The sequence below is a fragment of the Tachypleus tridentatus genome, chromosome 13 (genome assembly GCF_004210375.1).
Source record: "Tachypleus tridentatus isolate NWPU-2018 chromosome 13, ASM421037v1, whole genome shotgun sequence".
Lineage (NCBI taxonomy): Eukaryota > Metazoa > Arthropoda > Merostomata > Xiphosura > Limulidae > Tachypleus > Tachypleus tridentatus.
Window position 1 is genome coordinate 65,793,587 of NC_134837.1, and position 19,423 is coordinate 65,813,009.

Consider the following 19,423-nt stretch of genomic DNA (forward strand, 5'->3'; position numbering starts at 1 on the left):
TATCTTATGTATCCAGTGTATCTGTGTGCTGTCCCTCATTCTCGCTGCATAATATTATGCGACGCCATGTTCTGTGAGACACTTTCCTCAATATAGCAGGGGATATTGTTCCAAATGCCTTGGTAACAGATGCCTTCAACTCATCATTAGTTTTATTGAATATAACATAACAACATATAAATGGGTAGGGACTTACGGGCCACCCTGTACATCTTCGTTGTATGAAAATAAATGGTTAAAGACAATGTTCTCGTTTCTTTCAACCTTTCTATAAAGAGAATGTGAACGTTAGGTGAGGTAAACCTAACTTTTGTCGAACCTTTAGATGGCAACCGTTTCTTGGTGCTTGAATTTCTTGAATTGGATTTCTTGGATTGGTGCCTGAATTGGATTTCTTGGATTGGTGCTTGAATTGGATTTCTTGCTTAGTTGATATTAGGCTTATTGATAACATTTAAAATTCACCCAAAACTGTCTTAACTCAGTGATTAGTCGTAAGTCGAATGATGGATTTGACTTAATATTTCTTTTTAAGATGAAATCCTACTAGGTTTCGATAATATTGATGCAAATACATTCCTTGCAGCAATTGGTTCGTTTATGTCTCGAAAGTACTCTTATCATGTGTAATTGCTGATTACAGAACGAATGTGTAACAACACTGACGTGTTAAATTTGTATAAATATTTACAGTTTTCACAAGGAAAATAAGAGAAATCTTTATTTCTCACCGTGATGAAAAACTTCTAATACACTGGGCTATTTTTATTTCGCGTTTAATCGTTAAAGTGATATATTTTGTTCTGACCTCAAATAAACATAGTCCATGAATATAACTGTTCATGTTTCAACTGACGTACCCTCAAAGTTATTAATAAAAGTACTAAGTTATAACGTCCTGAAGTTTAAAAAGGCAGTATCTTTGTCGCTGTTAATGAGACTTAACCTATCTTTAACGCATATTTGCACAAACTTAATTAATCATAAACTCCTCATGCATTATGTCACGTTACGTTCTCGTGCAACTGTTTCTTGGTTTTCATGCATAAATTTATTTCCTTTCACTTTCTATCCATTACTAATGTGAGAGAGAGTTGTTGTTTTTTTCAATTTGGCGCAAAACTACACAAGGCCAGTAAAGAATGCCTTATATCTGTGTATAAATACATGTTGTATGTGTGCTACACGTAGTTCAACGTCTGTAGATACTTATACACATATGCAGACATGTATTTATATACACATAAATAGGCCCGGCATGGCCAAGTGTGTTAAGGCGTTCGACTTGTAATCTGAGGGTCGCGGGTTCGAATCCAGATCGCACCAAACATGCTCGCCCTTTCCGCTGTGGGGGCGTTATAATGTTACGATCAAACCCACTATTCGTTGGTAAAAGAGTAGCCCAAGAAGCGTTGGCGGTGGGTGGTGATGACTAGCTAGCTGCCTTCCCTCTAGTCTTACACTCCTAAATTAGGGACGGCTAGTGCAGATAGCCCTCGAGTAGCTTTGCGCAAAATTCAAAAACAAAACAAAAAACAAATACACATAAATAAATATGTATCTCAGAACGGCTGATCACTTTTACTGATAAGGAGAGAACAACGTTTCGACCTTCCAAGGTCATCTTCAAGTTAAGCGTAAATAAATAGTTAAGAAAATATTTATGAAACAAAAGAAAATAGAAATTGATATAAAATGAAAACATTATAGACCTAGTCCCAAACTACTGTATGAAAATAAACTAAAAAAAACAAAACACGCTCAAATGCCGATAGTTTAAACTGTGATTGGTTGCCATCTAAAAAGATCTGTACGAGGGAAGCGTAAAGCCAGTAATGTTAGTGTCAGTGGAATAGACTTATGATAACCAGCACTGAAATAACGCATGAAAAGCATACAAAACTCAACGCTTTGAATGACCATAGACACTCCATTCGAAACGTTGTATCAATATTGCGTGTTTCAGTAGAAGCTATGCGTTAATCACTGAAGAAGGTAGGTAAGGTGGTCGGAATAGAAAATCGAAACTCTCCAAAAGTGATGTTAAATATCTCAGGGAATGTCTTCCCGAGATGGGCTCAGGGTCAGTGCTCTTCCCACTGACCTTGCTGTAAATACAGGTGGGAATACTACCTGGAGAACAGTATGACACCTGGTGACACGAAATGGTTTCAATGAACTGTCCGAAAACTTCTATTCTTGTAGCAACCATAAGGTCGCGATTGGCATTAGACCACAAACAATGTTATAAAGCAAAACAAGAAACATGTGCTCGTTACATACGACTCTAAGTTCGGCAACAATGATTGGAAGTTTTGGTCAATGGCTGAGAAAATAACAGTATCATAAGCAATGTGTGATACCTACAGTGAAGTATGTGGAAATCAGTACAGGTTTAGGGCTACATCTCAAATAATGGTGACCTCTACAATATGTCTCACAAGTAATCTGGTCAAACAGGTAATTTTCTCAAGATAACGACTTATTGGGAAAGGATTATTTGTTTAAATAATAATGTAAAGCTACATAGGTATAGCAAATCTGCTTCTAATTTTCACCAAGATTTTAAAAGTAGCATCTGGCTGTATTTGTGTTTGTTTGTTTTTGAATTTGAGTGGTTAAGACACTCGACTCGTAATCCGAGAATCACACCAAATATGCTCGCCCTTTGAGCCGGGGTGTGCCATAAAATGACGGTCAATCCCACTATTCGTTGGTAAAAGAGTAGTCCAAGAGTTTGCGGTGGGTGATGATGACTAGTTGCCATTCCTCTAGTCTTCCACTGCTAAATTAGGGACAGCTAGCGCAGATAGCCCTCATGTAGCTTCGCGTGAAATTCAAAACAAAACAAAACCAAAACCATCGCTTAGTTTCATGCTTAACTGCAAACAAGCAAATTCAAGGAAGGAAGTAAAAAGAAGTGATAACAAATTAGACTGAATGCCGCTGGATTGTTCCTGGGAAATAATGTTTTATCAATAGGTCAGTTACGAAATTTAAATTTATATTGAAATATTATAAAGCAATCGTTTGTTAAATAATTCATAATGAAACCTTTAAGCTTGGAATAATCTTATTGACTTTGTTTATGTAAGGCAATCCAGAAGACCATTAACAGAAAAATAATTAAGGAAGAATGACGCAAAGGAAAAATAATTTTTAGCTTTATGGAGTGAGGGCCTGTGGACTTTACTACATCATTTAGTTAATTTAAGGTTATGTTCTCTGAAATATACCTTAAATGTCGGCCTCCAAGGGGAATACAATAGCAAATAAGCCATTATAAAGTTAAAGTATGAAGTTCTTTCTGCCACTTAAGATCAAAATCCAACCATAGTAAAAGCCGGTTGTACAAATGCACCTTTGCCGAGTGCAAGAGGTTAAAAACGAATCAATATAAAAAGCACTTACATTCTTAACTACACTAGTGTATTGTGTCACAGTTTCTCTCAGTTTTTATAAATAACAGCACAATTTAAAAGGAGAGTGTCACTAGAGTGCTCAGACTGTTCCCATGTTAAATTCATCATTTATACCATGAGAGAAAACCTGTGTCAGCCAGCGGCTGAGCATAGACAATGTGTGAGCAAACAAAAAATGGCAACCAGTACTAAGGAATAAGTTGTCGTATTGGCACCAGTTACATTTTGGTAGCACTCTGAACAAAGCTGTTGAACTTTTAACACAATTTCCTAATGTTGTTAGGATGTTTACATCATCTATATTTACACCAATAATCGTTGCCGTTCGAAGGTCTTCATAACTGTTGGTTTACAATGTTTCATTTGTTATTGTGCACTCCTCTTTAACTGAAATTACTGATGTATGAAAAGTTATGAGTGTTAACAGTTTCGAAAATTTGTTTATTTATTTTGATTTTCGCACAATGCTACACAACGACAATCTGCACTAGTCGCCACTAATTTAGCACCGATAGACTAAAATAAAAGCAGCTAATCAATACCATCTACTGCCAACTTTTAGGCTATTCGTTTACAAAAGAAAAGTGGGATTAACAGTTACATAATGACGCGCACAATGTTGAAAAAGCAAACATGTTTGGTGTGATGAGGATTAAATACGATAGTTTTCAGCTAATTACGCTAAAATAATATGAATAAATAAAACAATCCACTGCAATATTCACCTCTTAAAAGTCACAATATTAGTATGTTATTCAAACAAATGTGTGACATTACACTAAGCCACGTGTCAAAGTTTATATATATATCTAGTGTATTTCAAAAGCTATATTTACTGATAACAAATAACTATAATGAAAGGAAATAAAAATATTGATTGTGTACAGTTGAAAGAACGTCTTTAACCGAAGTCAAATATCGTAACTCTTTAATATAACGTTTTTTAGCGTTATAGTTTCGCAGACATACCACTGTAGCACTGGGGGCGCTGAGAAATGGAGTACAACGTTTACTGTTTGTTTTGCTTGCTTTCTGAATTTCGCGCAAAGCTACACTAGGGCTATCTGCGCTAGCCGTCTCTAATTTAGCAGTGTAAGACTAGAGGGAAGGCAACTAGTCATCACCACCCACCGCCAACTCTTCAGCCACTCAATTACGAACGAATAGTTGGATTGAACGTAACATTATAACGCCCCCACGGCTGAGAGGTGACCATGTTTGATGCGACTAGGATTCGAACCTGCGACCCTCGGATTACGAGTTGAACGCCCTATCCATCTGGCCATGCCGAGCCGTAATACAATTTCTAAATATGAATGATTACCTATTTCTTCTTTAAATTTCTTAGACGACTAGCATATTAATATTATGATACTTAAGTAGATCTCATGCATGATAGAAAAGAAGAAATTTGGTGAGAGTGACCTATCAAATGACCCTGAATACTCCTTCTGCAATTTGCAGCCTCTTCTTGCTCTTTAGAAAAGCTTGTAATCTAATACATAAAAATAACTGGTTTTCTAAAACTAACATTTCTCTTTGTTTTATGATATTCCAAGATATTCCACGTAACTGAAAGATGGTAATGTTTTAACCAGAAAATATAAAAAAAAGAAGATTGATTATTTCCCAATACAATGAAAACATACCAAACTTTTAGGTTTATGTAGACATCAAATATCGTATGTTGTAAACGAAAGCATATTTATTAGTGTAGAAATGGCCGCACATCCATTGCGTTTATCGATTGAGTGGGTGCCGATGCAGTTAGACAGGGGGTGGGGTGGGGAGTGACACTAGAACTCATAGAACAGGGATATATCCCTGTAAATGAGTTTTCTTTGTAAAACACTAAAATACTGAAATAAAACCAGTCAAACAAATAATAGTAGCCACAGACTGACATCCGAATTGATTCTCGATGAAAAGTAGTCTTATTTTCACTTGTTAAATCAGATATTATTCCTAAAAACTTCTGCCGTATATCAAGCTAAACCATGACACATATTGCTTATGTTGTCATATTACTCTCGTCATTATGACTCACTTTTGAAAATAAATAAATCATAAAAACAACAACGACACCTATATATTCTATTTTAGATTTTGTTGCGTAATTTTTCATGGCAAACAGTTTATATGACGTGTTTTAATAGTGAAAGATCTCAGAACCTCAGTGCAGTTTTTGGCTAATAAATTGTTGAACATCTAGCTCTAATAAAGCGAAATGAATATATACGCTGAAAAATTCCCATTTGTTTGTTTTGAAATTTCGCGCAAAACTACTCGAGAGCTATCTGCGCTAGTAGATGTAAGACTAGAGGGAAAGCAGCTAGTCATCACCACCCACCGCCAACTCTTGGGCTACTCTTTTTATCAACGATTAGTGGGATTGATCGTAACATTATAACGTCCCCACGGCTGAAAAGGCGAGCATGTTTGATGCGACTGGGATGCGAACCCGCGACCCTCAGATTACGAGCCGCACGCCTTTACCCACCTGGCCATGCCGGGCCTAATTGTCACTACAAACGATTCCCATTTAAGAAACATATGCTATAATTTATTTTTACTAAATACATTACTGGCATCTTAGTATATATTTATTCGTTTATTTTTTGTTATTAATTTGCTTAAGACAAATGTACCCCCGCTGATACAGCGGTAACTCTTCGGATTTGCAACGCCAAAATCAGAGACTCCATTCCCTTCGGTAAACACAGCAAATAGCCCGATCTGGCTTTGCTGTAAAAAACCACACAAATACACTTAAGATAAATAACTTTACATTTCAAAATTCAGATTTTACAATTGTCCTCAGTCTTTCTGTTTGAACAACATTTCATCAGAGGTAGTGATATGCTGTATCTAGTAAATCAGTTGTCGAGATGATTTTTATAAATAACAAATATTTGATCAACCCATTTACATCTACCGGTAATTCTGCAAAATATTATATGGAAAACCAGGTTTCAATGCCTGAGGTTAGGCAATAGACAGATAGCCCATTCTGTATCCTTGCGCTTAACTATGAATAATTGTTTGATTTGAATTTTGCACAAAGCTACACGACGGCTATTTGTGCTAGCCGTCCCCAATTTAACAGTGTAAGACTAGAGGGTAGGCAACTAATCATCACCACCCATCGCCAACTCTTGGGTTACTCTTTTACCACTTTATAACGCTCCAACAGCTGAAAGGGCGCGCATGTTTGGTGTGACGGGAATTCGAACCCGTGACTCTCAGATGGCGGGCCAACTATGAAGAATCAGTAATACTTGTATAAAGCGAAAGTCTCCTACCTGATTTTCGGACCTAAAAATTTTCATCTGTTCGTTTATCAACGCATGTTTTGCAGCTTCCTCTTTGCGCAGAGCACGTTCTTTCTTCAGCTCTGGACTCCAATACGTTTTAATGCTATGCATACTAGACCCAAGTTTTTGAGCTGTTACGTCTAGTTCCCGTTTCATAGTTCCATATTGATTTTGAAGCTCGTTCAAACGTGACTGAAGTTCTATAATGAAATTGTCACGAGAATATTCATTGTTCTTTTCTATGTTGTTAGCGGAAAAAGTGTGAGATGGGCGAGCATCATAAGATCCATTGTCAGCATAGGGAACAGAGTCTATAACAGATTCTCTCTCAGTGTAATACATTTCACGTGGATCTCTTTCCATAAACATAGCTTCTTCCAGGGAATGATCCCGTCCTCTGAGATGTCTGCTATCAATTTCAATGCCACTAAGAGATCTTTGTCTAGGTTCTCTAACTGAGATATATTCACGATCAGGAGCTCTTTCTAACGACTGATAGGCACGCATAGGTCGGTTTGAGGACCGACCTCGGTGCTCGGAAGCACTTGCTCTGATATCCATAATTGGACTGTTGAATTCGTCACCGTAGTAAACACCACCAGAATTAAATGCGCGGCTACTAACAGAACGAGGGAAATGTGGCCCTCCTGGCAAATTTAGTGGACTGTTATTATTTGATCTACTTATTCTAAAATGTCGAGATCTATACGTTTGTGAAGGAGAAAATATTACCCGTGAAGGAATCGGACTGCTTCTAACTGATGGGGGCTGAGAAATCGAGGACGTATAAAACTTAGAGGACGACAACCTTTGGCCAAGAGTTTCCATATCTAAGCTTCGAGAGTGTTTGGGTGAACGCTGGTGCATATTCCCTGCGTACATTTTTCTTGGTTTTCTTGAGCAGTTTTTGTCTATTTTGACTGTAGAAAAGCGCGTACAATTTTAAGTCGTTTTGAAACCTCTTCATATGGACAGCTCGTTAAAAATGCGTATTTAAGTTTAATACTTTAACTACCTGAATAGTGTAATCGCGCTAATATTGTTAATATTTCTAGACGTTTAGTGATGCATCTAAGACGAGTATTATAATATAAACCCTCTATTATAACACCCTTTTTCCACAAGGCGCCTCATCACACTGAGAGAAACCTGCGCTAAGGTAGTGTAGGTTCTGAGTATCGACCGGTAAAAGTATCACGAAAACGTGATTTAACGTGAAGACACAGTAAATTTGATATTATGTAAGCATATTATTATATTTTATTCCAGTATGTTATTAAATGTTTATTTCTACGGTGTTTGCTTCTGTAATTAAATAATTTTTAGAACTTCGAACATCAGTTGTTCTTTATTAAATAAAAATTATCATATCACAATTTCTGTAAAACTTCAGATCAATACCTACCCACGTATAGAAAAGTATCATATTACATATTATTAGGCTGACGATACAGATACAACTATGAGATTAAATACATTTCTGCTTCGTGCTGAAACAATTACTTCTTAAAAGTAGTGTTGTATTGTTTTGCTTTGACTATGTTGCTTATCAATTATGTTACTGGACCAATTTATCAATAAACAATGTTCGCTCGATTAGACTAGAAACAGTAGTTAAAGTGTTCTCACTTGCGCGTTACGGAAATTCGTACGTCATATAGATACTGTTAAGCCTTACAATATGAAAACTAAAGTTTAAGTTATCTTGTGTTTAACGTTATATTAAATAACAAAAAAATATATTCAAATCTGTAAGTCTACCATTACACTTACAATGTTAAAGTAGGCTATTTTTTTAGACTTATCAACGTCAAACATCTTTTTACTAAGGCAATTTTTTACAACTCGGTAACTGTTATATTACTAGAGTTACGTTACTGGTGTAAGTTTTTGGCCTTGTCACACATTTTAAAGTTTTGGCTTTACAGCAGTTGTGATATAAAGAATTATCATTTGATTATTCACATTCAGGATACTGTTTGAAGGTCATCACAGCATCATTGAAAAAGTAAGGAGTATACACATTTCCAAGGCATTTCAGATACAAAAGCATTTTATCTAATGATGTGTATGTTAGATTTACGTAGAACATAATACATAACTTTATAAGCTTTACCGAGTTTTGTAAGATTTATTAAGCTGTAAAAACATAAATACCTGACAACATTAAGCAGTTAAAATTGAAGACTTAAAACTGAGGTTTAGAAATTAATCTATTAATAAACTGCAGAAATTGAACTTAGAAACGTTCTTAAGTTATGACAAAGGACTGTATAAGTTTCAAAGAAATGGTTATAAGGGTTACATGAATATATTTTGCATTTATAAGACAATAGGGATGGCATTGTATAACAAACAAGGTGCAAGTTCACAATATAAAAATAAATATAACTACAGCCAGTCCAGGGTGTCAGTTAATGTACAGTGGTATAATGTAATTTTCAGTATTTATGTTAAGGAAGTAAGATTTTTAAAATACCATGATGTTATATATATATACGGTAATTACAAGTAATTATTTATTCACCTTTTAAAAACTTATAAAGTTGTGTCCTTCAGTACTCCCAATAAAACTCTTAACCTGTCATTTTTTGGGTTTATTTTTTTGTGTCTTGTTATATTCAAGATATAGCACAAAAGAAATTGGAGATTGTTATCCTGTTGATTCTCTTGATAATTGTGTGAACTGAAAAAAAATCTTATTCTTTCTCAAAATAAAATAAATTAACATATCTTAATCATCAGATGACTTTTCCATCTCCAGCATCCTCCTAGTTGGCTTCCTCTGAACCATTTTATTAATAGGTTGTTATTTTTAGGTAAGGTGGTGAAAACTGTACACAGTGGTTGAAGTGAAGTGTAACTACTGGAACTGGATTTTTGTAAAAAGATAATTATGCCTTTTAATTTGTAATCACTGTGTCTATAAAATTCTCCTTAAAATTTTTTCATCTTTACTACTAGAAGATTCCCATCAGTTTGAGTGTGTGATCTTAATTATTATAGCTCAAATACATTATCCACTTTAACTACTCAATTACGTTCTATAATGAAAGATCATTTGCCAAATATTTCTGTGACTTGCTGGTTAATCCAAGTCATTCTGCATTACCTTGACATCTTCAAAATACCCAAGAGTTGAATGTCACCACTAAACTGATTTAATAAGTATGCTACTGAAGGCCACCTGTTTTAGCTACTTTCACCATTATATAGTAGGGTGTTGTCAGTCAGTCAGTTTGTGCTAAAATGATGTCACATGGGGCAAGCTTAATGTTGTGATTTCAGTAAAAGGTGTGTGCCATGAATCATGATAAGTGTTACATGCTCTGTAGGTTACAACATATGAACTTCAAAAGTAAGAAATAAAAATATTTATCACTCTTAATTTTGGTTTCATTTACTCTTAAAACAAAACACTTTTGGAGACTCTGAATAAGTTTATCCGACTTATATGTGTATAAGAATAAGTAAAGAGTCGACCATTGACTCCTGAAAGAGTCTACAGTTAATGATGTTCTAGTTTGACTGGGCTCCATTTTAAATGAAATTTTGCTCACTCTAATTCAACAATAATAGAATTCACTTTCTACTCCAATCCAATCTATTCACTAATGATATTTTTGTAGGTATGTTTTGTGTGTCACATTGTAAAAAAATGTTCATAACATCTAAATGTATTAAGTCTACATTATTTCCATTATATAGTTAGCATTTAGCATCTAAAAACAAATTTACAGCTTAGTAAGGGAAGATTTCTAGTTAGTAAATCTATGTTGAATTTTTGAGGATACTTCAACAGTTGACTAAGTAAAATATCTTTTATTGAACTCTAGACCCTAATCTTTTCCACTTCAGGCTAACTTGGTCTATAATTCCCAGGGGTAAGTTATTAATTAAAAGTAGGAGTAACATTAGCATTTCTCCAATCATTAGGCATCTGATCTTTGACCTTCTTAACCCCTTCGGCACGGTTGAAGACCACAGTCGACTTGAAGGCTCAGCGCAACAGGCGACCTTCCTTTATTACTGTTATTCTTATTTATTGAATTTAACATATATAGTATTGGGTACAATCACTGAATATTTCAGGGACTTTTGTGTAGTTATTGCCAAGATATCATGTTTTTAGTACTGATACCATAATTAGTTGAAGTGTCAAACATATATATTCAGAGATATGCCAAACATTAAAAGTTGTTATTTAGTGCCAAAAGGGTTAAGAATCCTGGGAAAAATATTGTTTGATCATACATCTTGAATCGTACATGTACTGTATGTTAAAACTATTTACTTTTGTCTATAAATCTATATCTTAATTTATCTGTGTTACAAGTCTTAACCTACAGTTGTTTGATCCTAGTGCTTTATCTACTTTTTATCTCTCAAGGTTTCTCTTTTACCACCAAGAGATGAATGTCTCAAAGTTTCTGGTTAATTCCAATATTTCTAACAAAATACTCAAGGTCAGGAATACATCTGACACACTGTTTTGTGAAATCAGAAGAAAAACTTAAAAGCTTAGGTTTCTTATAACCTTCAACAAATACTTTGCCATAAGCATCCTTTAAAGGCCCATTCACAATTTAGTATTTTGCTTACCATTAACATATGTTGTAGGTTGTTTTGTAACTTTAGATGTTTGTATTGTTGTTGGGCAGAGGGAAGTTTGTCATTTTATGATAGTTATGGCTTAATGGCTTGAAAAGTTAGGAAATGACTTGAGCCATATAAAAGAATAGTTAGTCAGTAAAATGTTATGGATTTGTGAGTCTCTTAACCCTAAAATGACAGCCATCATCAATTGATGCTGCTACCTATAAAATTCCCCCTGTTTAAGGGTTAAAGAAAGAGATTGATTATTTAGTTTGTCTGTTGCTGCTAGTTATTCAGTTTTGTGAATAGTGAGTTCAGTATTTAGTGAAGAAATATAAGTACCGTATGTGTGAGAAAATTAAAACAAATAAAATAGCTGTGCTAGTTTCTATGTATAACAAATATTTTTATTCTACACTGGGAATAATTTGAGAGATAACAGTAGTAGTATTCAAAACAAAACAGAATATTTGTTTGAACTGTTGCAAGTAAAGTAAAATGTGTTGTAAGTATTAACAGCTTTATAAGCACAAATTAAGTAATGAAGAACAAACACAAATTTACCAAAATATTGTTATTTCCTTAACTAGTTTTGGATGTAAAATGTTTTATTTTCAAGGGTATACTAGAGTGACATCTAGTGAGTGTTGTTTTCTCAGTATGGTTTCTTCATTCATATTTCATTAAAAAATGTTTCCCATAATGTATTGACTTAAAAGCCCATATCATTATTTGTGAGTTTGTATACTTACATGCAGAGATTACATAAACAAACTTGAGAAAAATCTGAACAGGATATTGGAGGAAAATGTAGGTATATATGAACATAATAAGTAAATAAAAAGTGAAGAAATACTACCTTGTATATTGTTAACTTAGGCCTGTTAGTGAGAATTAGTTAAACTAACCCAAAATTTGTAATAGGAGAAGTAAAAGGTTTTTGTTATCATTAAGTGGACTAAACCTTACATTAGTATTTATTGAATAATTCAAGAAGACCTGTCCAACATTAGAAATGATTGTAACAGTATTAAAAAAAACTTGTTTTTAGTGTTAACTCTATCAACAAGTTTTGCCGATTTAAATTTCCAAATTCATTTTTGAAAAAAATAAGTCAGTAAGATTTTCTTTTCCCTATTGTCCATTTCTTTCTTTGAGGAACACACATCTTGAAATAAAATCAGTTATTTTTTAGAAAATTTCATAGTAATAAATAAGTCTAATGATCTCAAAATTGATTTCTTGAAAATTGGAAATAAATTTCATTTCTTTTAATCTTAACTTACAACAAAACATAAAACTTAATTATGAAACAATCACTCTTTCCCATATGTTTCTTTATTTACAGTCTTGCAACTACATCCTTATTAGTAACTCCACAATTGGATCCATCACCCCTCCCAGTTTTCTGGCCACTTGGTACAGAGAACTACCCTGAATCATTTCAGAAAATTTATTTCCCTCACTGTTTGACTCTGTACAATCCCAGCCAGTGTATCTGAAGTTAAAAGTCTTTTTTAATTCTTAAAGCAGTATCATTGTGAGCAATAACCCAGACCTTAGTATGCAGTTTTATTGATATTCTCTGTCTGGATTGATGACAGTTATTAATTAAGAACTTTCTACTTTTTAAATTTATGATTATTGCTCATTTAAATTTAGACTCTTGTCTGTCACTTTATTCCTCAAATTATAAATCTAATCCCTTATATAAAAAGTCACTTTATTCCCCATTTAAAAGTCTGCCTTTATAACTTATTAAATAACATTGTAGAGGGAGATGCGTTTAAAATGTTGTCTTCCAAATCTAAAATAGTTATCATTTACCTTTAGTTGATATAGTGAGAATTGACATAGCTCAGATGGCAATGTTGTCTCAAATCTGTTATCATTTACCTTTAACTGATATAGTGAGAATTTTCAGATGGCAATCATCTGAACACTGAGTTTACATAGCTTTGCAACTGGCGGCTGATGATAAGGTTATCTAATATGTTTTAACGTGTAATAAATATCTATACAGAGTAGTAACCTCAAGGTGCTATATTAATTACGATACTGACACCAAGTACCTAAACGGTGAAGTGAAGTTTTTCTAAGTAATGTCTTTAAATATTAGAGTTCGTTTTGTTCCGTCCGTATTATCAAATGTCTTTATTTTTAACATATAATTCACACCTACCCTGAAAGTTATCCCATAGATCCACTCAGCCCACCTGTTGCTCTAAGCATATCCTTGATAATCTTTCTTTTAAGTCTTGGATATTGCTAAATAATTTATTCCACATTTAACCTTAGGAAACACTCCTAAAAGGGACAAACTTCTGTTTCTTTCCACAAACATCTCCTCCACAGTGACTCTGCTGCATGACAGATAACTAAAAACCAGGTGTAAATGTGTTGAGTTGGAGACTCTCTCCCTTATATATGTCATTCAGGGTAGACATCTATTTAGGTAATTATAAACTGTGGGATACCATGATAGGTCCTCTATGTTTAAATTATATAGCCTTATGCTTAACAACTAGCAAACAAAAATAAAAAACAATTCTTTATACTTTTTAAGCAGCTCATCTGATTAACAACTTTTAACATTACTTGTTCCTACATGCTCTATGAAAAAGAAAATACTATTTTAACAGAAATTAAACTGCCAATATGCTAATCCTGTACTGTAGTACATGACAATCAGATCCTAGAGTTAATCTTTTAATGTTCCCATTTGTAAGTAATTTTATTACTACACTTGATTGGAGAGTCCTCTACTATTACTGTACATATACACACACACCTCTTGATCATCTCTATCTTTGTTGCAAGTTGTCAAAGGTTCAACACTCATGCAGAGTGGTATTTGTTTTTATAGTCAAAGGTTCAACACTCATGCAAAGTAGTGTTTGAATGTTAACTGAGCCTGTTTTTATAGTCAGAGGTTCAACACTCATACAGAGTGGTATTTGTTTTTATAGTCAAAAGGTTCAACACTCATACAGAGTGGTATTTGTTTTTGTAGTTAAAGGTTCAACACTCATACAGAGTGGTATTTGTTTTTGTAGTTAAAGGTTCAACACTCATACAGAGTGGTATTTGTTTTTATAGTTAAAGGTTCAACACTCATACAGAGTGGTATTTGTTTTTATAGTCAAAGGTTCAACACCCATACAGAGTGGTATTTGTTTTATAGTCAAAGGTTCAACACTCATACAGAGTGGTATTTGTTTTTATAGTCAAAGGTTCAACACCCATACAGAGTGGTATTTGTTTTTATAGTTAAAGGTTCAACACCCATACAGAGTGGTATTTGTTTTTATAGTTAAAGGTTCAACACTCATACAGAGTGGTATTTGTTTTTATAGTCAAAGGTTCAACACTCATACAGAGTGGTATTTGTTTTTGTAGTTAAAGGTTCAACACTCATACAGAGTGGTATTTGTTTTTATAGTTAAAGGTTCAACACTCATACAGAGTGGTATTTGTTTTTATAGTCAAAGGTTCAACACTCATACAGAGTGGTATTTGTTTTTATAGTCAAAGGTTCAACACCCATACAGAGTGGTATTTGTTTTTATAGTTCTAACTGTTTTATTAATATGTACCATTCTCCTCCTCCTTTCTCTCAAAACAATCTTTAACTGTTCATCTCCCTTCTTGATTTTTGCACTTAATCCACTATTTTTTCCCCATTTAATAGTGTAATTTTTCCTAAACTTCCCATGAAAATTAATGCTCATAAAATAATATTTGGTGATTGTAATAAGGTTACCAGTATATTTTCTCTACTGTAAATTGTCACTAGTGCCATTTTTTTTTTATAGGCATCCATATATTATATGTTATTTATGAGTTATTAACTTGGGCCTGAAACATCCAATATGTGTACAGTAAGTGACGGTTGAATAAATCATGATGTTATTGTATACAGTAAAGACTAAGAAATATGATATTCAGAAATACTGCTACAACCAAATCTTTAAGGATGACATTAATAATGATTATATTCATGTTGGTTGGCACAAAAAGTTTTAGGTTTTTGAATAACTTTACCTACATTCAGATAATTAACCTACAGAAATCATACATACAAATCATGAAAACAATAAGAAAGGAATATATATAAAAAGTACAAAAATGTAAACAGTGTGCAATTAATTTATTATTATAAAATCTTTTAATGATATTTGTAACATAATTTTAAAGGAAGTATTAAATGTTGAAAAATTCAAAACACCTTCTGATAGCCCCAACCGTTATAAATTAGTTAAAATGTACCATTAGGCTTTTAGTGATGTACCAAATTATTTTCCTAGATTTATAACTGTTGGCCATTGCTCTATTCAGTTTATTTTGGTACAAGCCTGTCACATTTCAGTTGATTGAAAATTTAAACTCTCATAGCTGATTTATATATATATCTAGAAAATTATATTCAGGTAATTTTTTTTTCAAACTCTTCCCATAGGTGTTTTGCATTTAATTAATGTCCAACTTGTAAACCATATATCAAAAGATCATAATTCTGTACTAATTGTTTTTGTTTTAGTAAAGGTTGTGTAAAGCAGAGGCTGTTGTAACTCCATCTTAAAAAGTGTCTTTGATATGTCAATTGGAGTAGACATTTTTGTAGGTAATTATGTATTGTGGGATATCACATTAGGGTCTCTTTGTTTAAATTGAAAATTCATCATAACATTTTTTTTTGCTGTTTTTGTCTTGTGAAGATTGGAGCTGGGTGATTAACTGTTTACCTGAATTTTGATTACATTTGTTACTGTCATGTAAAAATAATTGATTAATCAAAATTATGATTATATTGATTAATATCATGAAAATAATCAATTGATGTTTTTGATTATTCCAACTATCAAGTATTTGAACTTGCACTTAAATCGTAATGTCACAAAAATATTCAAACATTTGAAAATAGGGTTTCTTATATGGTACTTTCCTTCTCTCACAAGATTAGCTATTGTCATTCATTGCTGTCACCTATAAGTAAACCTTTTCTTTATGCATGCCACTAGCCTTTTCTTTTTCCTATTGGAATCTGGATATAATCCAGAATGTCTTTGCAATGACAGCTCGCGGTGTTCAACGGATAGCAGCAAGTTTATGATCTGTGAAGTTAATACACTTCTATACCTTAAATTACCATTGTTATCTATATATGTAACATGGGGGATTGGTTCATGTACACATGCATGCTTATGTGTAACTGTTCTGCAAGAGTGTATTCTTCTAATACACATTATACTTAGCCACTTACTGTTATGTGGTTCTTGACTAATAATTTGTATATTTCAGTTTTATTTTTAGTATTATTTCAGTAAGATGATTTAGTTGAAGTAATAACTTATAGAAGAGGAATATATGACAGTCCTTTTGATAATTTGAATGAGCCAGTTGAAATAATGCATCAATTTAAAGGAACTTGTCACAGTTTTTTAGTTCATTTTCATACCATTACAGTGTATACATTTGAGCTGGTAGGACCCTCACTCCTAAACAGTATATATACTCTTCAAAAAAAGAAACGCAAAAGGCAAAATTTGAGACATATTGTTAACAAGTTTATTCCGGGTAGTTCTGTATGACATGTGTGAAACTTTGCACATTCACTGCTGAACATCCAAAGGCGAAGTCCACGCTCACTAGTTGAAGTTTAACATCACTCAACATCAGTAACGAGTATGCCTCCCGTGAGCATCAATAACTGCTTGGCATCTCCTGCCCATGGAACCGATGAGATGACGAATCACATCCTGTGGAATGGCTGTCCACTCAGCCTGCAAAGCTGTTGCAAGCTGAGGTAGAGTCTGCGGTTGAGGTTGTCGCCGTCGCAGACATCGGTCCAACTCGTCCCAAAGATGTTCGATGGGGTTTAAATCTGGTGATCTGGAGGGCCAGGGAAGAACGTTGATGTTGTGGTGTCTCAAGAAGACAGTGGTGAGTCGGGCTGTGTGAGGCCGGGCGTTGTCATGTTGAAAAACGTCGTTGACGTTCACCATAATCGGTTGCACATGGGGCCTAAGAATCTCGTCAACGGTTGCGTACGGTTTGATCGGAAATCCTACGCAGCCCTGGTATGGTTGAGGCAGTAGACGTTGCAGTGGTGGTCCTATCCCGAAGGTGACGTAACCAGATGTAGCGATCTTGTGCGGGCGTGGTCACACGAGGTCTGCCAGATCGTGGACAGTCACAAGTTGATCCATGTTGTTGGTGACGAATCCATAGCCTTGTGATGGTGCTTGGGTGGACATTCACAGCTCTGGCAACATCTGATCGAGATTCGCCTGCTTCCATGTGACCAATGGCATTGTTGTGTTGTGCTTCAGTCAGTCTTGGCGTAACTGTATTGCATGTCGGTGGCTTAACACTGAGCTATGGAAACTGAGAACCCGTCACTTTTATAGGGATTTTGCACATGTTGCACTTGCAGAACATGCAGTTATCTCAAACAAATTTATTGGACACGAATGCGTTTCGGCGAAAAATCCAATGTTTTTCTCCGTTTTCAAAGTGCACAACTTTTATTGTCATTTTGGTCTGACAGTCAGTGCCTTAACACGTGTAACATCACATACTCTGAGTTTATAACGTTATTACATATATTTCTCTTTAAAATAACAAAAATATCCCTTTTGCGTTTCTTTTTTTGAATAGTATATATATATATATATATATATATTTTTATAGAGTAAAGCTGTTTTGAATCAGTAGCATATAGATATATATATTGTTTCAAAAGCATTCAGGTGTGGGACTTCCATTCCATTACTGTGTGAGATTGTCCTAATCTTATCAGCTAAGTCAGCTCCAGACAGTTATAGTAGACACTTCACAGGAACTGAAAGACTGAGCTAAAGTCATGAAGGAATTCTTTAAATGTAGATTTTTCAAGTTCTTATCCTAAGATAAAATTTGGTGTATACTGTGTCATATTAAGTATGAAATCCTAAAAGCTGTATTATCAAATTTAATGTTGTGCCTTAAATTTTGACTTAACAAGAATTAAGATTTCATACTTGACCTACACGGAAGGCTACAAACACTAGTCATTTTACATACTGCACAAACAGAATTTTATAGAAAATACTCCAGTTTTATAACATTAATTCTTCATGTTTTACTCACTGGATTATATAAATTTCTTAACACTATTTATTGAGTGTTTAATTTTACTCATTTTAATGAACTTGCTATACTTTTTCTTGTTCTTTTACAAATGTTAAAGAAAACAAGACACTAATAAAGTTTCTCCAGATGTTGATGTATGAATACTAAGTTTGGGATTAATAATATGTATAATAAATGTTAAGTAGTTAGTTATGTGACATGCAGTCTTTCTGTTGAGACAATAAAAGATTTAAATTTAGACTGACAGGAGAGAGACCTGCATTAGAGATTTGTGAAAATGATGCACAAGGTATTATTGCAAATACTCATTTGATCATATATTTATGGTTTAATGTTATGTCTTTACCTGTTAATGCCTTCAGTATTTTGTGATTTTGATATTAACAACATTGCATTATTATATTTTTTGAACATTGTTGTTTGTATTTGGAGATTAGTTTTTTTACTCTCAAAGCTCTATCCAGGCTCATGTATATTAGCATTTAATATTTTGTTAAAGTTGTATAGTGTTTAATAAATCTCTGAATTGTTTGTATGCATGTGGGAATGTTTTTAGAGGATACTTTACAGCATTATCAATACAGATAAAAGAAATGTTATTTATTTTTACAGATAACATACATGAACAAAAACAGTATGACTGTTTAAGCCTACCCTTGGTACCTTGAGCAAAAACAAACATTACTGTTTAAGCCTACCCTTAGTACCCTAACCAAAAACAATATGACTGTTTAAGCCTACTCTTGTGTGCTCAGATTTTTAAACTAGGTGCCTTTGTAGGATTGCTTTCTTGCATATGTTTCAATAGTATTGCATATTTACAAAATTAAAAAAAAAGAAGGAGATTACTTTGTTATTTTCAGTTACATGGTGAAAATAAATGTTAATTTTCAAAATCTTTGTTAGCTTATATCTGACAAAGTGCATCATACAATTATTTTCTTAAGTTTCTAATGG

General features: G+C 33.7%; 1 protein-coding gene across 1 annotated transcript in view; it reads right to left on the bottom strand.

Annotated features, from left to right (window-relative positions):
* Nucleotides 1–8,297, bottom strand: part of LOC143237739 (uncharacterized) — an 87,662-nt gene extending 79,365 nt beyond the window's left edge. Inside the window, exon 1 of the mRNA XM_076477288.1 lies at nucleotides 6,725–8,297. Coding sequence (XP_076333403.1) covers nucleotides 6,725–7,618 — 894 coding nt within the window. The 5' untranslated portion in view covers nucleotides 7,619–8,297. The remainder of the gene's footprint in view (nucleotides 1–6,724) is intronic.
* Between the last annotated feature and the right edge of the window lie 11,126 nt (nucleotides 8,298–19,423).